Genomic DNA, 22,515 nt, shown 5'->3' with positions numbered 1-22,515 from the left:
GAGTCTCCAAGAAGCAGAAAAGGAAAAGTCGAAACAGAAGATGACCCATCTGAACCATTATTACCTCTACCAGATCACACACGTGGTCCCTCCGAACGGAACCAATTCAGTTCGGAAGTTCAAACTGTTAAATCCATGGAAGGACTATTGAATGAGTCACTCCAGCAACGTGAACCGACTCCACCACAGAGATTGAATCTGTGAACTGTTTTCCGCAGAGACTGAATCTGTGATCTGTTTTGACATGAAGTTATCTATGTATCTATGTTATTCTGTTATGTAAACCTGAAGTTATATATGTATATATGTTATTACGTTATGTTAAATGGGGAGATGACTGTAAAGCTAGGAAGGGAGGAATGTTGTGTATGTAATATGTGTGCTACTTTGAACCTATGGACAGGACTGCACTACTTGTTGGGCGTAGTGATACGCAGTACCACTCCTGGCCATAGGGGTATAAATAGTACTGTGGGTACTGATCCCCCTCAGTTCCCGCCTGTGGGCATGAAGTAAAGACCTACGTATAGTCCCTACCTCCAACCAGTAAAGACCTGTTTTATTGTTACTGATTAAGTCTCAGTATTAATTACTTGAACAACTCACAGACTTAACATATCTGTTTCTGACCTGGCATAGCTTGTGCTATTTACCATTTTATTGTTAAACCATGAGCATTTTTTAAAGATGTTAAAATTATTGTCTGCTTTGGTGCTTTTGCTGACTGCCTCATCTGAACAAGGAACTGATGATAGGAACTGTCTCAGGTTGATGCTGTGATGCAGCAGACTGAAGCAAGATCATCTAATGGTCCAGGGGAGAATTCTCTTAAAGAGACAGTGCCCATAGTGATTGTTGCACTAAGGCCCGATGGCAAAAAAAAGTATTTTACCTTAGTATGACATGTTAACATTGGATTTATTCTTGTGTTCCAATTAAGGTGCGTCTCACTTAGTCTTAATTGGATCATCAAGGGAAGAGAGAACCATTTGGATTGGGGAGGTGCAGTCTCTTTTTGTGTTGCCAATAGGAGGTGATCAGGAAAGGAGCAGTATTGTGCTGATATCTATGGGCAAAGCCATGCCTATCCTCCTGATCAAAGAGTTTCATGTAACTGTGGAGAAGTAATGAGTTAGGGAAATTAATTTGTGGAAAAAGATTTATTTGTAATGTTTGTGTGCAGGTGCAGGAGAGAAAACAGAGCCTGTTATCAATGTGGGTGTTGGAGAACTGGAAGTTACCCCCGTATCCACGGCTATTGGCAAGTACCTTGGACTTGATCTGTCCCCCGAGGGATGTGCTGCTCGAAACCGCAGAGGCATCGCCATTATTGTGTATGGAGCTCCTCTCTCAGGTACAAATATGTGTTTCTCACAAAATAAAAAATCCTTCAGTTTTCATTACCAAAGCAACTAAAAATGACACCTTTTCATTTTCCTTTTTTGATTTCAGCAAATGCAAATAAATACAAACAAATGAATGCACTAAAGATACTCACACGCTAAGTAGCTTCACACTGACAGCAGCTTCAGAGTGAGATCCAGTCTGAGGGAGGTTGCAGTTTTTCCATACCAAAGCAAAATGAGCACAAGATTAATAGGACAGAATAATTACATGCATTATAGATACATCCATTTGTTAGGCACTTTTTGAAGTTTTAATTTTTTCCTCCCATGCCCCACTTCTTTTCCGGACTCCCCCCTCTAACTACTCAGCAGCAAATGGGCTGAGGCGGGAGCAGAAATAAGGGATGTTCTGCAGATGGAAGTAGGCAGTCTTTGTGGTTGAGAGATATGGGGTCAGAAGTTAAATTTGGGGTCGAATCGGACACCAAGTTTATGTACAGTCTGGCTGAGACAGTGACTGGGGCCGGGACTGGAATCGGGGACTAGGGTATGCAGTTTGTGGTGGGGGTCGAAGGTGATGGCTTCATTCTTCCCACTATTTCACTGGAGGATATTGTGGCTCATCTGAGACTGGATGTCGGACAAGCAGCCTGACAACACAGGTAGTGAGAGTTGGTGGAGAGATAGAGCAAAGTATAGTCAGTGTACACCTGGAAACTGGCCCCATGTTTGCAGATAATGTCAACAAGGGGCAACATATAGAGCAGAAACAGAATGGAGGCTGGAAATAGATTTTCGGTGGACGTTGGAAGTAGCGGTGCGAGGGTGGGAAGATGAGCCATTGCAGACGATGCTCTGGTTATGATTGGATAGGTACAGCTTAGCCAGGGATTTGTATGGGAGCAGATGCCTTGGGCAGCAGTGAGGTTGTTCAAGCCATGTGTTATATGCCCCTGTTGAAGCCCTGTGTTATAAGCCTCTGATGAAGCCCTGTGTTATATGTCCCTGATGAAGCCCTGTGTTATATGCCCCTGTTGAAGCCCTGTGTTATGAGCCTCTGATGAAGCCCTGTGTTATAAGCCTCTGATGAAGCCCTGTGTTATATGCCTCTGTTGAAGCCCTGTGTTATATGCCCCTGTTGAAGCCTTGTGTCATAGGCCTCTGTTGACGCCCTGTGTTATATGCCCCTGTTGAAGCCCTGTGCTATATGCCTCTGTTGACACACTGTTATATGCCCCTTGTAATGTATATACCTTTAAGGGGGGAACTATCTTTTACAGCTCATGTATACTGCAGTACCGGCAGTGACCACACCTGTATATAGCACTGAGTAGTAATCTGAACAGATCAGTTCCCGTGTGAGCCACGTTGAGTAAACACCTGTGTACCGTTCTCCTGCAGTCTGTGTCTTATTATACACAGACACAACATTGGCGACAAGGCAAGTTCGAACCTACCTGCAACCTCCCGGGGATTCGTTCCTGGAGATCAGTGGATTAGAGGTCAAGGCCAGAGACTCGGGCATCAACCACGGGCAACCGCCCAGTCATCCAGCAGAGACTCGAGAATTGCGGGGGAGGCTGTCGAGAGCCAGGCTTGGCTTTCCAGTCGAGGTGGTCCAGCGAAACGGGCTGGCAACAGGTAGTACGCGGACCCTTACCGGACAGCGGCGGGTTAGAACCCGATCGAGCGGCACAGCAAAGGGCCGAGCAGCGTCGACGGGGGAGAGAGAGAGAGGGCAGAGCGCACAGGGCGCAGCCGGTGTTCAGGGGCCGAGCAGCATCGAAGAGAGGGAGAGAGAGATGCGCAGAAACACGCGAGGCGCTGCCGTTGCCACGAGGACCGCCGAGAGCGGCGTTGGCAGCAGCGCAGGAGAAGCGCGCGAAACCTACAGGGCGCCGCCATTGCCACGAGAACCGCCGGGAGCGGCGTTGGCAGCAGCGGGGGAGGAAGGAAAGCGCGGGAGACGCCATTTTAAGCCATTGGGAGATGCCATTTTAAACCACACCCAAAATGCCGAAGAGTGGCAGTATCACCGCGTTTGACAATGAAGTCGAAGATTGGACTACATAGGTCGAACGAATAGAGTTATACTGCAAGGTAAATGAGGTGTCAGATGACAAGAAAGCGTCGGTATTGTTAAATTTAATGGGTGCAAAGACGTATGGTTTATTGCGAAATCTAGTAACCCCAACGAAGCCAATGGAAAAGAGTTTTGAAGACATAGTAACGATACTACAGGAACATTTAAACCCCACACCGCTGCTGATAGCAGAAAGATTCAAGTTTCACAAACGGAACCAGCATAAGGATGACAGCAATGCTGAATATTTAACAGAACTGCGCAAACTATCGAAACACTGCCAGTTTGGAGCGGGACTGGCAGATACCTTGAGGGACAAGTTTGTGTGTGGGCTTCAAAGTGAAGGAACCCAGAAATGGCTTTTATCTGAAAAGGACCTTACGCTGGAAAAGGCTTTCAGCATTGCGGTATCATATGAAGCAGCAGCACGGGGCGCTGCAGAGATACAACAGAGACCGCAAGAATATGGCACAAACGAAATGTCATATAGAACAGAGAAGTGCTATCGCTGCGGCAGAACAACACACGACCAGAATGATTGCTGGTTCAAAGACAAAGTGTGCAGACAGTGTGGAAAAGTAGGACACATAGCACGAGTCTGCAGGTCGGGAAAGAAAACCAGCAATAAGAAACCTACCAAAGAAAAGTACAAGAAGGTACATAAGATGACGGAGAATAGTTCAGACGAACAAAAGAGTGATAACGACTCCGAAAGCAAGGAACTGAGTTGTCTGAAACTACATAATGTGATCACAACGGAGGATCACCGAACCATTTGGATCACTCTCAAGATAGCAGGAGTCCAGGTAAAGATGGAATTGGACACAGGATCAGCCCTAACAGTCATAAACCGACGGGACTACGAGCGGCTATTCTCACACATACCCTTGAGAGACACAAAAATTATTTTGAAGACGTACACGGGGCAAAAAGTCTACCCCAAATGAAAAATAAAGGTGACTGTTATATATAACGGTAAGGAAACACCAAAACTAGACCTGTATGTATTGCAAGATGGAGGACCACCATTACTGGGACGTGAATGGATCCGGAAAATACAACTGGATTGGCATTCCATACAGGCACTGACTGGCGGACAAAAAGGATGACGACGTCACACCTGGACGACTGTCAAAGATCCTAACTGACGCGAAAGAATTGTTCCAGCAAGGACTCGGAACACTAAAAGACATGACAGCGACGATTAAAATTGAAGAAAACGCAAGCCCAAAATTTTTTAAGTCCAGACCGGTACCTTATGCGATCCGCCCAGCCGTCGAAGCAGAGCTGGAGAGCCTGGTACGTTCAGGTGTACTGTCCAAGGTAGACTGGAGCGAGTGGGCTACACCCATCGTCCCTGTGATGAAAAAGTCGTTGAGCAGCACGCCTGGGGAACCAAGGAAGGTTCGCATCTGTGGGGACTTTAAGGTAACAGTGAACCCGGTCCATCACACCGTACAATATCCACTTCCGCGGATTGAAGATATTTTTGCCTCGCTATCTGGAGGGAAACGCTTCACTAAGATTGATCTGGCCCAGGCGTATCTGCAAATGGAGGTAGAAGAAGCATCAAAAAAATACCTCACAATCAACACCCATAAAGGTCTCTACCAATACAACCGGCTGGTATTCGGGGTAGCATCAGCTCTGGCTATTTGGCAGCGGGCAATGGAACAAGTCCTGCAAGGGATCCCAGGGACCCAGTGTTATTTGGACGACATCCTGGTCACGGGAGAAAATGACAGTGATCACCTTGCCAACCTGGAGCAGGTGCTCACTAGATTGCAGGAACATGGGCTCCGAGCTAACCGCCCCAAATGCGAGTTTTTTAGAAAACAGATCTCGTATTGTGGCCACGTTATCGATAAAGAGGGGTTACATAAGTCCCCAGAGAAGATTGTGGCAGTAGTCAAGGCTCCAGCACCGGAAAATGTGTCACAACTGAGGTCGTTCCTCGGGCTGGTAAACTACTACCATAAGTTCTTGCCAAATTTGTCTACAATATCACGGTGGTTGTGGCCTCCCAGATGACCCTCATGAAGCTCATTGAGCACTCTATCCTTCAATTTGGGTGGAATTACTACTCTGGACCCACACATCAAGGTTCCTCGGCACACTGACAGCTGTTCTCTTCTCGGCGAGAATGCTGGCAACAGTGGTTCGCCATGTGCTGGCCATCCCTTCACCGTTAAATCATAGACCCTGGAGAGTGTCGGGTCATTTCGTGTTTCTTTTTCTATGTTTGCATTCGTCACAGGTAGACATTCGACTATGGTCGAGTGGAATATCTCCACAGGATCCACTGCAGGTGCTTCTTCCACCGTCGGCAACGGTAGGCGCGACAATCCATCAGCATTCCCATGCTGTTTAGTTCCTTTGTACTCGATGACATATTGGTGTGCCCCTAGGAAAAGGGACCACCTCTGCAGCCGTTGTACTGTCATTATCGGGACGCCCTTCTTAGGGTTGAAAATGGAGACAAGCGGTTGATGATCAGTTAGTAGAGTAAATTTCTGTCCGTGCAGGGAGTGATTGAACTTCTTCACCCCCCACACCAGGCTGAGGGCCTCTCTGTCAATCTGGGCATAGTTACGCTCGGCTGCAGTTAACGAGCATGACGCAAAAGCTATCGGCCTCTCTGAACCATCAAGGAATTTATGTGACAGTACCGCTCCAACGCCGTAGGGAGACGCATCACATGCCAGTCTTATCGGTAGTGATGGGTTGTAATGAGCCAATACTTCTCTTGAAGTGATCAGGCCTTTACACTTCTGAAAGGCCCGCTTACATTCATCGCTCCATTTCCATGCTACTCCAGTTTGTAGCAGGGCATTCAGTGGGTGCAGAATTGTGGACAAATTCGGCAAAAACTTATGGTAGTAATTCACCAATCCGAGGAATGACCTCAGTTGCGACACATTTTCAGGCGCTGGAGCCTTAACTACTGCTTCAATTTTGTCAGGGGACTTATGTAACCCCTCTTCATCAATCACGTGGCCACAATACGATATTTGTTTCTTAAAAAACTCGCACTTGGGGCGATTGGCTCGTAGCCCATGTTCTCTTAGTCTAGTGAGCACCTGCTCTAGGTTGGCAAGGTGTTCACTCTCATTTTCACCTGTCACTAGGATGTCGTCCAAGTAACACTGAGTCCCCGGAATCCCTTGCAGGACTTGTTCCATCGCTCTTTGCCATATAGCCGGAGCTGATGCAACTCCGAATACCAGTCAATTTATACTGGTAAAGACCTTTGTGAGTGTTTATCGTGAGATATTTCCTGGAGGATTCTTCAACCTCCATCTGCAAATATGCTTGCGCTAGGTCAATTTTTGTAAAACGTTTCCCTCCAGATAGTGAGGCGAAAATATCTTCTATCCTCGGAAGAGGATACTGTACTGTGTGAAGGACTGGGTTCACAGTCACCTTGAAGTCCCCACAGATGCGAACCAGCCTTGGCTCCTCAGACTTATTGTTTAACGTTTTCTTCATGACAGGAACGATGGATGTCGCCCACTCGCTCCAGTCTACCTTAGTTAACACGCCTGCATTCTCCAGATTCTCCAGCTCTGCCTCGACTGCTGGGCGAATTGCTTTGAAAAACTTGGGAATTGCATTCTCTTCTATTTTTATCAAGGCGGTTACGCCTTTAAGAGTTCCCAGTTCTTGTTGAAATACCTCTTTAGCGTTAGCCAAGATTTTTGACAATCGTCCAGGTGTGACGTCGTCATCCTTTTTACCAGCCACAGTCAGTGCCTGAATGGAGTGCCAGTCTAAACTTATCTTTCTGAACCATTCACGTCCCAATAACGGTGGTCCACCATCTTGCAGTATGTACAGATACAATTTCTGTATTTCCTTGCCGTTGTATTCGACAGGCACCCTTATTTTCCCTCTGGGGTATACTTTCTGCCCCGTATATGTCATCAAGACAATGGATGTGTCTTTCAAGGGTATGTGTGAGAATAGCCGCTCGTAGTCTCGTCGATTCATGACGGTCAGGGCTGATCCTGTATCCAATTCCATTTTGACTTGGGACCCTGCTATCGTGAGGGTGACCCAAATGGTTCGGTGATCCTCTTTTGTGATTACGTTGTGTAGTTTGAGACAGCTTAGTCTCTTGTTCCCGGATTCACTATCGCTCTTCTGGTCTTCGGAACTACTATCCGTCATCTTTTGTACTTTCCTGTACTTTTCCTTAGTAGTCTTTTTGTTGTTGTTAGTCTTCTTCCCGGACCTGCAAACTCGTGCAATGTGTCCCATCTTTCCGCATTGCCTGCATGTTTTGTCCTTGGACCAGCAGTCCTTCTGGTCATGGGTTGTTCTGCCGCAGCGATAACATTTTTCAAATCCCCGTGTCATTTCGTGGGTGCCGTATTCCTGTGGCTTTTGTTGAATTTCCGCAGCTCCCCTGGCTGCTGCTTCGTACGATACTGCCACGCTGAAAGCCTTATCTAGCGTCAGCTCTTTCTCTGAGAGTAACTTCTTCTGTGTTCCTTCACTCAGGAGTCCACAGACAAATTTGTCCCGTAGGGTATCTGCCAGTCCTGCTCCGAACTGGCAGTGCTTTGATAGCTTGCGTAGTTCCGTAAGGTAATCAGCATTGCTCTCATCTTTATGCTGATTTCTCTTGTGGAATTTAAATCTTTCTGCTATCAGCAGTGGTGTAGGATTTAGGTGTTCCTGTTGGATATCAACAATTTCGTTAAAACTCTTCTCCATCGGTTTGACTGGAGTGATCAGGTTCCGCAATAGGCCATACGTTCTAGCGCCCATTAAGTTTAGTAGTACCGATGCCTTTTTCTCATCGGCTAATTCATTTGCCTTGCAATATACTTCGACTCTTTCCACATACGTGGTCCAGTCTTCTATTGCATTATCGAAGGCAGTGATATTGCCAGTCTTCGGCATCTTGGAGATCTAAGATGGCACCTCCCGCGCTTTGCCTTCTTCCCCACTGGATTAAGATGGTGCCTCCTGCGCTCTCTGTCTTTTCCGCTGCTGCCAGCGCTGTTGCTGGCGTTTTTATGCCTTGATGGCGACGCCCTATGGTCTTCGCGCACTTCCCCCCGCGCTGCTGCCAACGCCGCTCTCCGCGGTCCCCGTGGCAAACTGCAGCTCCTCGCGGCTTTCTGTGCTTCTAATTTCTTTTCTTTTATTTACTGTTCCCGTCGTCAGAGCAGACCCTATGGGACACTTTCCTCCCTCTTCTCGGGTCTGTACGCTGCCCGGCTTCGTAGCACCGGCCGCGCCCTGTGTGCTCCACCCTCTCTCTCTCCTCTTCCCGACAACGCTTCTCGGCCCCGTTGAAAAGCCACCCAATCGAGCTCTAGCCCGCCGCAGCCCAGGAAGGATCAGTGTACTACCTGCCAACAGCCCGATTAGCTGGAACACCATAGACTGGAGAACCAAGCCCAGCTTTCGACAGCCTCTCCTGCAAATCTTCGAATTCGATGAATCAGAGGGCGGTTGCCCACGGTCGACGCCTGTTTCTTGTTTGTTTTTTGTTTTTTTTCTTGTTTTTTTGGATTTCTTCCTTCTGGCCTCGACCTCTAACAACTTCGCTTCAGGGATGGATCCCCGTGAGGTGGTGCAGAACTGTAGGTAAGTTCGGATCTGTTCGTCGCCAATGTAACGTCCGTGTGTAATTGAGACACGGACTGCTGAAGTTGGTTATAACAGGTGTTTACTGAATGGAGACAAAACTGGAACTACTATACAAAGTTACTACACAGGCTTATATACAGGGGTGGTCACTACTGGTACTGCAGTATACAGGGGCTGCAGAATATAGTTCCTTCTTCAAGGTACATACACTACACACAGGAACAAGTCAACCCCATGCCTCGCCTATACATACCTGGTGATGAACCCGACGTACAGGTCGCATCTACCCCAGAAACAGTAGCATCGGAAGCTGATGAACCAACCGACAACAGGGGGCCAGAATCGCCTCCGCACCAAGAGCAAGACACTCGGGAAAGGCGCTATCCAGAAAGGATCAGGAAGCCTCCCCAAAGACTGAATATATAAATAGACTATTTTCAGCTAATGTTGCATGTTAAAAGTGTTAATTGTAATTAGTTTGATATTTAATTGTTAAATGAGTGTTATGGTACTGTTAATCTAAAAGGGGAGGAATTGTAACGTATATACCTTTAAGGGGGGAACTATCATTGACAGCTCATGTATACTGCAGTACCGGCAGTGACCACACCTGTATATAGCACTGAGTAGTAATCTGTGCAGATCAGTTCCAATGTGAGCCACGTTGAGTAAACACCTGTTGTACCGTTCTCCTGCAGTCTGTGTCTTATTATACACAGACACAACAGCCCTGTTGAAGCCCTGTGTTATATGCCTCTGTTGAAGCCCTGTGTTATACTCCCGTGTTATATGTCCCTGTTGAAGCCCTGTGTTATACTCCCCTGTTGAAGCAATGTGTTATATGTCCCCGTTGAAGCCCTGTGTTATATGCCCCTGTTGAAGCCCTGTGTTATATGCCCCTGTTGAAGCCCTGCGTTATATGCCTCTGTTGAAGCCCTGTGTTATATGCCCCTGTTGAAGCCCGGTGTTATATGCCTCTGTTGAAGCCTGGTGTTATATGCCCCTGTTGAAGCCCTGTGTTATATGCCTCTGTTGAAGCCCTGTGTTATATGTCTCTGTTGAAGCCAGGAACCTATAGACTTCAGCGATACCCATGAGCTGTTAAGACTGATTGGCACACTCTCAAATGACTGTACAATTTCCTGTTGCTGAGCTGCCGAATTACTTTTGTAAGCAGCTTTTGTTTGAACTGAAGTTGAATTATAATTCCCTGCAATCAAAGAAAATAAAATGAGAGCGGAAGTTATTTTAGCTTCCTTCATAGAACCAGCAGATTTCATAGAAGGGGTCACTCGGCCTATCAACCTTGTGTTGGCTCTTTGAAAGAACTGTCCAATTAGACCCACTCCCCTGCTCTTTCCCCATCATCCTGCTTTCTTTCTTGCCTGTTCCCAGATTTAGTGCATAGGTGAAACAACATTCATTCTTAAAGCCAACTCTATCCAGCCTGCTTTGGCAGTGCGCTTCATGGGGTGGGGGAAGGAGGAGGTGGTCTTGAGCTGCAAAATGGTGTGAGTGCGTGCAGCAGCCATTTCTCCTCTTCTTTAGGAGCAGGGTAGCTTTAAGGGTAACCAGCGGCCCTTTAAGAGCTGTTGGTCCTGGATAACCCATCCCCTTTCCCCATACAAATAATCGAACCTTGCATTATAATGTGTTCTCTGCAGTTCACATTACCAGCCCCTTTTTTTTTAAGATCTATTTTTCAGGATTTTGTTCCCCTTCTCCCCTGATGGTGTAGCATTGGTTCCAAATGGCCATTCCTCAGGTGTGAACTTAGACAATGAATATTGGCAAGGTGTTTGTGAAGGGTTCGCACCTGGGTCCAATCATCCACTCATCCAACATCTATCCACTCACATTTTCCAGCTGGAGCCTTTGGGTGGCGATCAGAAGCAGGAATCTTGGCTGACCTTTCTAATTGCTCCAGCTTTGATCAGGTGTCTCAGGACTGACGGAGGATTGAAGCTGGGCACTTGTCTGACTCAGTGCACTTATCCGCAGAGCCATTGAGTAACTAGATATTGACATTTTGAAGGTATAGATTCGATACGATCTCCTACTTCTAATTTTTTGGCAGCTTCTGATAATGTGTAATGTGCTTTCTCATGTTTTGTCACAGGAAAAACAAACACTGCTATCTTCCTTGCAAAGTATTATCAAGCTGCCTATTTGACCATAGATGCTCTTGTACGGGAAGCAGTTTCAAGTGGTACCACAGCAGCAGCTACGCGGGCTCGGGAATTGTGTGCCAAGGCTGCTCTGGAGCAGATGCTAAGGGATGTCGAAGATGGTAATATATAACATTGTTTTGACAATATCTTTTACAGCTCATCATTTCAGGTGTCCAGTGGCAATTTCAGGTCCTCCCAGGTCTAGAGTTGCCAACTCTGGCTGGACATATTCCTGGAGGTTTCATCACATGACCTCCATCCTCCCACGTTCCTGCCATTGGTCATCCGACACGTCCATCCCTGCAGAGCACTGCCTTCCCGCGCCAATTGTAACGCAAACAGACTCTTTGTTCCCTGATTGGATGATTCTTGACTGTCGGTCAGACATTTTTTTCCTCATCTCAATATTTTTATAACTAATCAACAAAAGTTTTTAAAGAAAACTAAAACAACACACAATTTTTTTTTAATCCCTCTATGATTTTTCTCCAGAGTTGCTCGCAGCAGTGTCCTGGAGATTATTGTTTAATTCCTGGAGAGTCCAGGGCAATCCTGCAGCATTGGCAACCCTACCCAGGTCAGGTACAGCACAACTTGATGCAGAGTGAAGTTCCCTCTACTCTATCACAACAATATGCCTCCATCCCAACTTGGCCATCTACTGCATCAGTGTGACGTTTTTCCATTTCCCACACAAACCATCTCCTTGCCTTTCTGAGTGACACTGCTAATTTAGTACAATGCCCAAACTCATTCACGTAGAATCCTTACAGCCAGCATACAAATGAGACTTTCATCCGATTCGAATCAGTCTAGTCTGCAATGGAACCCAGCTCTCAGATAAAGGACCAATGTTTAAACCACTGCACCATCCTGTCCCTCTAAGTCATGGGTTGTTTATGTCTAGGATAATATGTTGGCAGTTGTACATAATTGGTCACATAACTAAAAAATGACCTAGGGCTTTATCACAAATGAAATAAAGCCAGTAACACACTCCTGTCCCAGTTAAAATTAACAATTGAGGGATTGAAGCTACAGCTTTCATGGCAGAATGCTACACAATGTAATAAATCTACATAATAGGGGCTATACTCTTTATGGAAGACAGGCAAGAGGCATTAGCTGAGTATTTGTCTGTAGCATGCAAGTTTTGAGCTGATTCTATTCATACGTACATCATTTCAGCATCTCAAGTAGAAGGGATCACACAACATTCATCTCATCTAACAGGAGGTGTAAATGTTGATGGAACGAACAAGCAAACACCTGAGGGCAGCCCTAACTTCGAGATCAAATCTTCACATATGTCAAGCAACGTCCACCGCAAAAGCAGCGTACTCACAGCAAGGACAAGTCATGTTATGCAGAAACAGCAAATTGATACACTACCTTCACAGGTAGAGTACAGCCACTAATATAAAGGAAGTTGGTGTAAGGTATTTGTTTTAACACTCTTTGCTCTCGCCTCTGATTACCCGAAAGAATAATCAAGATTTATAGTTTTTCTAATTAATTGGTGTATTGACATTAAAATATATCAAGTTTTACAGATAGAGATTCATACAATCTTTGGGGGGAATTTTAATTCCCAAGGATGGGTGGGGGTGGTGGGAAGATAAAAAAAAATGCAAAACTCAAACCCGCCTCCAACCCACCCATGGAGATGGGTTGGGGGGCGGCGACCAATCCGCACTCAGGAGACGGGTCGATCAGTAGAATCTTTTAAGGAGGCTGCGCGCCCTCATTTTAATAGGATTTTTATTTTAAACTCATGGAGGTCGGAATTCCCAGGCCTTGGGAACCCTGGCAGCTAATTGGAGGCGAGAAGGGGCGGATCCATGAGGTAAGTGCCTTTATTGCACTACTTGTGGGCCAGGAGGAGCAGGAGTGTTTCCTCCAGGCCCAACTAGCTTACCTGCACGCGATTGGCCAACCCCACCCCACCCCACCGCGATGACCGATTCGCCTCACCCACCTCCCATAATGTCTGAACCCCTGCGATGTCAGACCCCTCCTCACAACGTGGACGGTCTCTGGACAGACTCCCTCTGGTCCGCCTCTGGTTGGTCTCTGGTCAGTCTCGTGGACTGTCTCCTCAAACTTACTAAAATGGCAGGTTTTATATGCTTCTTGCCGGTGCAAAACAAGCTTTTTCAGTAACTTTTCACTCTCTCTCCAATGGTTACACATAATGATGCTGCCAAACAGCACCTGGTGTTTACAATGGTTTCCCACAGTATCTCAAGACTTCCTTATCTGTAACCTTACAGATAGTGTGCATAACACTTTTTTCAAACTTAGTCAATATTTACAAATATGAGCTGATCAGAGCGAGCCAGCATGGGTAAGTCATGTCTAACAAACCTAGTCGAAATTTTTGAGGAGGTAACAAACATGGTAGATAAGGGAGTATCTATGGATGTTATTTCTATGGAGTTCCAAAAGGCCTTCAACAAGGCTCCACATAAGAGACTTTTAACAAAAATGAGGGCACATGGAATTGGAGGCAACCAACCTATTGGCTTGGATAGGGAATTGGTTAGGAGGTAGGAGAGAGAATAGGGATAAAAAGAAATTAAAAAGTCTAATTTAATGTTGGCCTTTATCTCAAGAGAGCTGGAATACAAAGGGGTGGAAGTTATGTTACAGCTTTAAAGAGCTCTGGTGAGACCCCATCAGGAGTAACTGCGTTCAGTTCTGGGCACCGCACCTCAGGAAGGATGTATTGGCCTTGGAGTGGGTGCAGTACAGATTCACCAGAATTATACCGGGATAAAAGGGTTAAATTATACGGGCAGGTTGCATAGACTTGGCTTGTATTCCCTTGAATGCAGAAGATTAAGGGGTGATCTAATTGAGGTTTAAGATGTTTAAGGATTTGATAGGGTAGATAGAGGGGAACTAATTTCTCTGGTGGGAGAATCCAGAACATGGCCTTAAAATTAGAGCTCAGCCGTTCAGTGGTGATGTCAGGAAGAACTTCTTCGCACAAAGGGGAATGGAAATCTGGAACTCTCTCCCCAAAAAGCTGTTAAGGCTGGGGGTCAATTTCAAAACTGAGATTGATAGATTTTTGTTAGGCAAGGATATTAAGGGTTACAGAACCAAGGCAGGTAGATGGAGTTAAGATACAGATCAGCTACGATCTAATTGAATGGTGGAACAGGCTTGGGGCGCTGAATGGCCTCCTCCTACTCCCATGTTCCTATATTCCTAACCTTCCCAGCATGCCTCTTGAACAGTCAATTTAATAGTTCTTTTAACCAAACTCAGCTCCTTTAGCAGGTAATTAATCCAGGGTTCTAGTCAGTCCTTTAGTTTCCTTAAAACTGGTATTCAGTCCATCAGTGGGAATGGAAAGGATTTGAAAAATTTCTGCAGTCCCTTTGGCTGGCCCCATAGTTGGAATATATTATACTCTATCTCTTATACCCATCATTTAAGATGTCAGCCATGATTTAGTGGTAGCACTCTTGCCTCCCAGTCAGAGGTCACGAGATCAAGCCCCACGCCAGAGACCTGAGCACAAAATCCAGGCTGACACTCCAGTGCAGGGAGTACTGCACTGCGAAGGTGCCGTCTTTCGGATGAAATGTTAAACCAAGGTCCCAACTGCACGCTCAGGTAGATGTAATTGATCCCAATAGCACTGTTCAAAGAACAGCAAGGGATTTCTACCTGGTGTCCTGGCCAATATTTATCCCGCAACCAACATAAACAGATTATCTGATCATTATCTCATTGCTGTTTGTGGGAGCTTGCTGTGCACAATTTCACTGCCGCATTTCCTACATTACAACAGTGACTACACTTCAAAAAAGTACTTCATTGTCTGTAAAGTGCTTTGAGACATCCTCAGGTCATGAACGGCGCTTTATAAATGCAAGTCTTTCTTTTCTTTTACTGTCCCCCCAGTCTGTGTCCTCTTTGCTATTTAAACACAGCTGGGTTTTCTCTTGCCAAAGCGTTTTGACACGCTGATAAAGTTTCCATCTTCAGCTCCACCCATCATCACCAATGTGCCAGAGCATTACAGCAGGAGAAAAAATGCCTTCATTCAGATTACTGGTGCCTCGCCAAGAATCATTTTATTGAAATATCTTCTATCTATGCTATCTATACATTGTGAACAGTCAGCATGGAATAAGTTACTTCACAGTGAGTGTGGTGAATATGTGAAGCAGAATGTCTCGGGAGACCAGGCAGATGGAGCTGGAAAGGTCTTTTGCAAAAGAATCAAAAAAGAAAGAACTTGCATTTATATAGCACCTTTCACGTCCTCAAGACATCCCTTTTGAAGTGTAGTCACTGTTGTAATGTAGGAAATTATTCTACTCTGATCATGATGCCACTTTTCTGTGGACTCACTGGGTATATTTTGCTGTGTGTGCAAATGACAACAACAACTTGTACTTATATAGCGCCTTTAACGTAGTAAAATGTCCCAAGGCGCTTCACAGGAGAATTATAAAACAAAATTTGACACCGAGCCACATAAGGAGATATTATGGCAGATGACAAAAGCTTAGTCAAAGAGGTAGGTTTTAAGGAGTGCCTTAAAAAAGGAAAGGGAGGTAGAGAGGCGGAGGGGTTTAGCAGGGAATTCCAGAGCTTAGGTCCTTGGCAGCTGAAGGCACTGCTACCAATGGTAGAGTGATTAAAATTAGGGATGCTCAAGAGGCCAGAAGTAGAGGAGCGCAGATATCTCGGAGGGTTGTGGGGCTGAAGGAGATTACCGAGATAGGGAGGGGTGAGGCCATGGAGGGTTTGAAAACAAGGATGGGAATTTTAAAATCGAGGAATTGCTTACCTGTGAGCCAATGTAGGTCAGTGGTGATGGGCAAATGGGACTTGGTGAGAGTTAGGACACGGGCAGCTGAGTTTTGGATGACCTCATGTTTACAGAGGGTAGGACGTGGGAGGCCAACAGGACTGCATTGGAATAGTCAAGTCTAGAGGTAACAAAGGCATGGATTGAGGGTTTCAGCAACAGATGAACTGTGACGAGGGCAGAGTCGGGTGATGTTCCGGAGGTGAAAATGGGCGCTCTTATTGATGGCGCGGACATGTGGTCGGAAGCTCATTTCAGGGTCAAATATGACACCAAGGTTGCGAACAGTCTGGTTCAGCCTCAGGCAGTTGGGATTTTGAAAGTGCAGTTGTAAGTGAATTGAGAGAGTTTTTTCAGGGGCGGACACAGAAGGGAGTAGGGTTAGGAGGGGGAAGGGGATGTGGATGGAGAGCGATACAAGAAAGTGAACAGACATAGCCTTATCTGTGATTGACACAATGGGAGTAGCGAGGCCACATGCGATGGCAAGGTCAAGGGGGCGGCCGTGAAAATGGGTTTGGGGAGTTTACGTGGAGGGAGAGATTAAGGTAGGATAGGAGGGCAGTGAATTCAGAGGAGAGAGAGCATGATGAATTGAGATGGAGATGAAATCACAGAGGATGAGAAGTCGCTCGGTGCAGAGGCTGAGGGAGGAAAGCAGTGAAGATATCTCGGTGAGAACATTTTTATGGTACTTGGGTGGGCGGTAGGGAGTGGCTATTTTAAATGAGAGGTGAGAGTGGTGGAACAAGGTGAGATGCTCAAAGGAGGAGAAAGTGCCAGAGGAGTAGGGGGATAGACCAAGGTGTGATTTGGTGATAAGAGCCACACCGCCACCATGACGGTCTGAGCGGGACACCTGGTGGAAGGTATAGCCAGGCAGGAGGCTTCATTTAGGGGAATGTGTCATCACCACTCAGCCAGGTTTCCGTCAAGGCCGTGATGTTGATGCAGTCATCTATGATAAGCTTATGGATGGCAAAGGACTTGTTCACAAGTGAATGGACATTCTAGAGGGAGAGGGGGTGTGATAGCCGATCCACTGCAAGAGTCCACAGGGTCAGCACTGGAATGGGTGAATTGGATGGGGAGGAGACTGGCAAGATTATCCCCCAGCGGGTGCGCTGAGCGGGAAGGTCAGCGAGAGAGTAGGATGGGGCAGTTGGGGTTTCTGCTCGTAACGAGGCAGCGATGAGTACCTCGCTAGGCCCTTTGGAGGATGTCAAGAGAGGCATAGAGGGAAGCCGTAGCTTATCTAAGAGGGAGTCAAGCCTGGGACGGTGGCAGGAGTGTAGGGATAGAGATTTGGGAGGGTAGAGTACCCAAGAGGGAGAAATGAAAAGAGGCATGACGACAAGCGATAAGGGTCTAGGAGGGGTAGAGAGAAAAGAAAAAGGAAGATGGAAAAGTAGAAATAGAAGTAATAGGCTCGGGTCCGGAGCGGCAGCCAAAATGGCCACATGGAAACTAAAGTTACATAGGCCTGGTTACGTAGCAATTATTAGGATATATGTATCCTGGTAGTAACGGGAAATAGATAGGGAGGGAGTCCAGAGTCAAAAACAGAGGTCCTGTGGTGGGATAAAGTTGACGTAGGTAGGGTGGATTCAGGGGGAAGACAACAGGCTGCAGGCAAGGAGGAAAAGTGAGTCCCAGGCCTGTATGTTGCAGGTAGGCCTCTGAAAAGTAGGGTATGAAAGTACACACCATAGTGTAACATTGTGTGAAAATAGTGATTTTAGCAGGAATCATAACTTCTTTTATTGTGTGGCAGAGCCACCAAGGGACCCTTATATGTATGTACATAATTGCCTTTAACAGAGTGAATCGGTACCTGTATTTGTTTGCTGTATGTAAATAACGTGGTCCCTTTAAGATGTAGACCGAACGCGATGACGTCATCACACAGGTCATGTGACGTTCCCAACGGCGGGAAACGAGCAGGGAAGCTTCCAGAATCAGTCCTCGTGGAGTCAGCCTTAAGCAAACACCTGTTGTTTAGTTCTCTTGCGTTTTAACTGTTACTTCCACCAGTTTGTATTAAACATCGTTTAATTACCAGAGTTGCCTGGTCTCAGTACTTCAGATAGGAATTTGGCAATTCCTACAGTGGTGACCCCGAATCTTCGCGGACGATCTCCGCGGAGGAAGCGAGACGCAGTGACACGATGGATGCGAATGCAGTGGCTTTGAAGCTCCCTCGGTTTTGGGAACAACAGGCGGCCTCCTGGTTTGTGCAAGCGGAGGCTCGGTTCCAGCTTCGGAATATCGTGGTTGATCAGACCCGGTATCTCTACGTGGTCTCCGCACTCGACAGCTCCACGGCTTTGAGGATCATCAACCTGCTGGAAAACCCCCGGCCGACAGCAAGTATGATAGCCTTAAGGCGCGGCTACTTCAGGTTTTCGGCCTCAGGAAGGCGGAACGTGCACGACGATTGCTCATGCCGCCCGGACTAGGCGACTCCAAGCCGTCGGAGTTAATGAGCCAAATGCTCACACTCCTCGGGTCCGAACCGCAATGTTTCCTCTTTCGGGAGGTGTTCTTGAGCCAGTTGCCCGAGCAGGTACAGGCGGCCCTCGCACGGTCGGAAACCGCGGATTGTGTGGCGCTTGTGGATGAAGCTGATACTATTTACGCGGTCATGCAGCAACATTGCGCTGCCTCGAGGCGTCCTTCCCCACGGGACCCCGCCCCGACGCCTCCACCATCCACCTTGTGTTATTACCACGCCCGTTTTGGCGCAAAGGCCAGATGCTGCTGCCCGCCCTGCGGTTTCACGCCCAAGGCAACCAAAAAATACCAGCACCAGCTGCGCGAAAGGAAGACCGAACCTGCAGTAGGCCCCACGGCTGCGATGGTGATTGGCGACTCCGGGAAGTTGCTCCATATCACCGATTCCATCTCGGGCCGGCGATTTTTGTGCGACACGGGGGCGCAGTGCAGCATTCTTCCCGCATCGGTCCTCGACATCTGGGCTGGGAGGCGCGGGCTTCCCCTCCAAGCCGCCAATGGCAGTGCTATTCGTACATTCGGGAGTCAGCGGATCAAGGTGTGTTTCGGCGGGCAACACTTCCAATGGGAGTTCATCACCGCCAAAATTTCGCAAACGATCCTCGGCGCAGACTTTTTATGCGCCAACGGCTTGTTGGTAGATTAAAAAAATCGTCGACTGATCAACGCCGCCACTTACAACTCCATTCCGTGCGTTCGAGGTTCAGTCGCGTCGCACGCGGTCTCCTGCGCCTTGCCAGAGCTCAACGAATTCACCCGCCTTCTTGGCGAGTTCCCGGAGCTAACCAGGCCCACCTTCTCTGCAACGTCCGCCAAGCATGGTGTGGAGCACCATAGAACAACGACCGGCTCCCCAGACTATGCACGGGCTCGGCAACTAGAAGCCAGCAAACTCGAGGTTGCAAAGGCGGAGTTCGCCGCAATGGGGCGGTTGGGGATTATTCGCCGGTCGAATAGTCCCTGGTCTTCGCCGCTCCATATTGTCCCTAAACCCGGTGGTGGCTGGCGGCCCTGCGATGACTACCGACGCCTTAACGAAGTCACAACCCCCGATCGGTACCCCATACCGCACATACAGGATTTCTCCACACATTTGGCGGGAACTTCGATCTTTTCCAAGGTTGCCCTTGTTCGTGGGTACCATCAAGTGCCTGTACACCCCCAGGACGTCCAAAACACGGCGGTCATTACCCCCTTCGGCCTATTTGAGTTCCTCCGAATGCCTTTCGGGCTCAAAAATGCGGCACAGACGTTTCAGCGCCTAATGGATTCGGTGCTGCGGGATCTTAAGTTTTTATTCGTTTATCTCGATGACATCCTGATTGCCAGTGCCACCAAAGAGGAACACGTCAATCATCTGCGCATCCTCTTTCGCCACCTCCATCAACATGGCCTAATAATCAACCCGGCCAAATGCCAGTTCGGGCTACAGCAGCTGGACTTCTTGGCCACCGCATCACCGCGGGGGGGGCGACGCCACTTCGGTCAAAGGTGGAGGCGATTGCAGCATTTCCGTGGCCGCAGTCCGTCAAGGCCCTCCAGGAGTTCCTGGGTATGGTAAATTTTTATCATCGTTTTATTCCCAGGGCCGCGCAACTTATGCAGCCACTCTACGAGACCCTCCGAGGAAAGTCGGGAATGGAACCCCTGGTTTGGACGCCTGAGATGGTTTGTGCCTTCGGGGACACAAAGGCCGCTCTCGCAAATGCCACGATGTTGGTGCACCCACTGCCTGGAGCCACCATCGCTCTGACGACTGACGCGTCGGACTACACCATAGGAGCCGTGCAGGAGCAGTGGGTCAACGGTACGTGGCAGCCGCTGGCGTTTTTTAGTCACCAACTGCGCAGTAATGAGCGCAAGTATAGCACGTTCGACAGGGAGTTGTTGGCACTGTTTCTGGCCATCCGCCATTTTTGTTTTCTGTTGGAAGGGCGCCACTTCACCGCGTTTGTGGACCACAAACCATTGACGTTTGCTATGGCCAAGACTGCCGAACCGTGGTCAGCTGGACAGCAGTGGCAACTCACCTTTATTTCAGAGTTCACCACTGACATCCAGCACGTGGCCGGCAAGGACAACATGGTGGCTGATTGCCTCTCGCGGGCGACCGTCCAAGCCATCCAGCTGGGAATAGATTATTCACACATGGCTGCCGACCAAGCAGCCGACCCGGAAACTCAGGCATTCCATACCGACTCCTCTTGCCTCCAGCCAACAGATGTGCATTTCCACGCGGCGGGCACCTTTGTGCTCTGCGACGTCTCATTGGGGGATCCCCGCCCGATCGTTCCGTTTTCTTGGCGGCGGAAAGTTTTTGATGCCATCCACGGACTTTCACATCCTGGCGTGAGGGCGTCTCAAAAGTTGCTGGCATCCAAATTCGTCTGGAGAGGAATGCGCAGGGACATCCGTGACTGGGCTAACACCTGCGTCATTTGCCAAAGTGCAATGCCAAGTCAAAGCCCCCTTGGCCACTTTCGAAGTACCGGAGCGCCGTTTTGACCACGTCAACGTCGACCTCGTTGGGCCTCTTCCACCATCACACGGGTTCACACACCTCCTGACTATTGTCGACCGCACCACAAGATGGCCGGAGGCGGTCCCTTTGACGTCCACTACCTCCGCGGACGTCACCAGGGCTTTTATTTCCTCATGGGTTGCGCGGTTCGGTGTCCCAACAGATATTTCCTCAGACCGCGGCCCACAATTCTTGTCCGAACTTTGGAACGCTTTAGCTTTAGGTTTGGGCACCAAGCTCCATCGCACCACGGCCTACCATCCGCAGGCAAACGGGTTATGTGAGCGCTTTCATCGGTCGTTGAAGGCGTCGTTGAAGGCCACCCTCCAGGGCACCGCATGGGCAGATAGGCTGCCTTGGGTTATGCTTGGGTTGCGGACAGCACCAAAGGAGGACTTGCAGTCTTCTGCCACGGAACTTGTGTACGGCTAGCCACTCCGGGTGCCAGGCGAGTTCTTGCCGTCACCGACGAAGCCGTGGTCCGCAGCCGCCCAACTAGACGCCCACCGGGAAGCAGCCCAGTGTTTCAAGCCAATTCCGACGTCACATCATGGTTTGTCTGCCTCCCACGTTCCAACGGAGTTGATGCAGGCCAGTTTCGTTCGTCATGATGCCCATCGCAGTCCACTCACACCTCCTTATACGGGCCCTTTCCAAATATTGCAGGCAGGTGCCAAGAGCTTTTTGGTCGACATCGGCGGCAAACCCGACCACATCTCAATTGACTGCCTCAAGCCCGCGCACCTGGATCTCGAGCAACCAGTCGATCGCACAGCCACCGCGTCGTGGTCGACCACCTGCTGCTACCACGCCCGACCGGATCGTTCCACCAGCCAGCTCCTCAGCTGCCCAGCAATTTCCTCTCCGGGAATATAGGAGTCGTTCGAACAGGCTCGTCCGACCTCCTCTTCGATTGACTTTCGCTGTTAAGGACAATTCTGGGGGGGCGCATGTGGCAGAGCCACCAAGGGTCTCTTATATGGATGTACATAATTGCCTTTAACAGAGCGAATCGGTATCTGTATTTGTTTGCTGTATGTAAATAACGCGGTCCCTTTAAGATGTAGACCGAACGCGATGACGTCATCACGCAGGTCACGTGACGTTCCCAATGGCGGGAAACGTGATGATGTCATGACGTCAGCGGGGAAGCTTCTAGAATCAGTCCTCGTGGAGTCAGCCTTAAGCAAACACCTGTTGTTTAGTTCTCTTGCATTTTAACTGTTACTTCCACCAGTTTGTATTAAACATCGTTTAATTACCAGAGTTGCCTGGTCTCAGTACTTCAGATAGGAATTTGGCAATTCCTACAATAGGTTCATTTTATTATTGTTATTTATACAATAATAAATTCAGCTGGGTCAAGAATAAAAATGGCTACTGGAACTATATTGAAAAAATAAATACAGCAGCATCTTTGGTTGAATTTTCAGCCTTTCAAG

At 48.1% G+C, this 22,515-nt stretch overlaps 1 protein-coding gene across 1 annotated transcript in view; it reads left to right on the top strand.

Moving 5' to 3' along the window:
- Window positions 1-22,515, top strand: part of hydin (HYDIN axonemal central pair apparatus protein) — a 946,920-nt gene that overhangs the window by 822,302 nt on the left and 102,103 nt on the right. Inside the window, exons 35-37 of the mRNA XM_085992020.1 lie at window positions 1,184-1,354; window positions 11,153-11,323; window positions 12,393-12,604. Coding sequence (XP_085848146.1) covers window positions 1,184-1,354; window positions 11,153-11,323; window positions 12,393-12,604 — 554 coding nt within the window. The remainder of the gene's footprint in view (window positions 1-1,183; window positions 1,355-11,152; window positions 11,324-12,392; window positions 12,605-22,515) is intronic.

The sequence above is a fragment of the Somniosus microcephalus genome, chromosome 6 (genome assembly GCF_052327205.1).
Source record: "Somniosus microcephalus isolate GS21.2 chromosome 6, FLI_Smic_1.0, whole genome shotgun sequence".
Classification (NCBI taxonomy): domain Eukaryota; kingdom Metazoa; phylum Chordata; class Chondrichthyes; order Squaliformes; family Somniosidae; genus Somniosus; species Somniosus microcephalus.
This window is presented reverse-complemented; position numbering and strand designations above follow the sequence as displayed.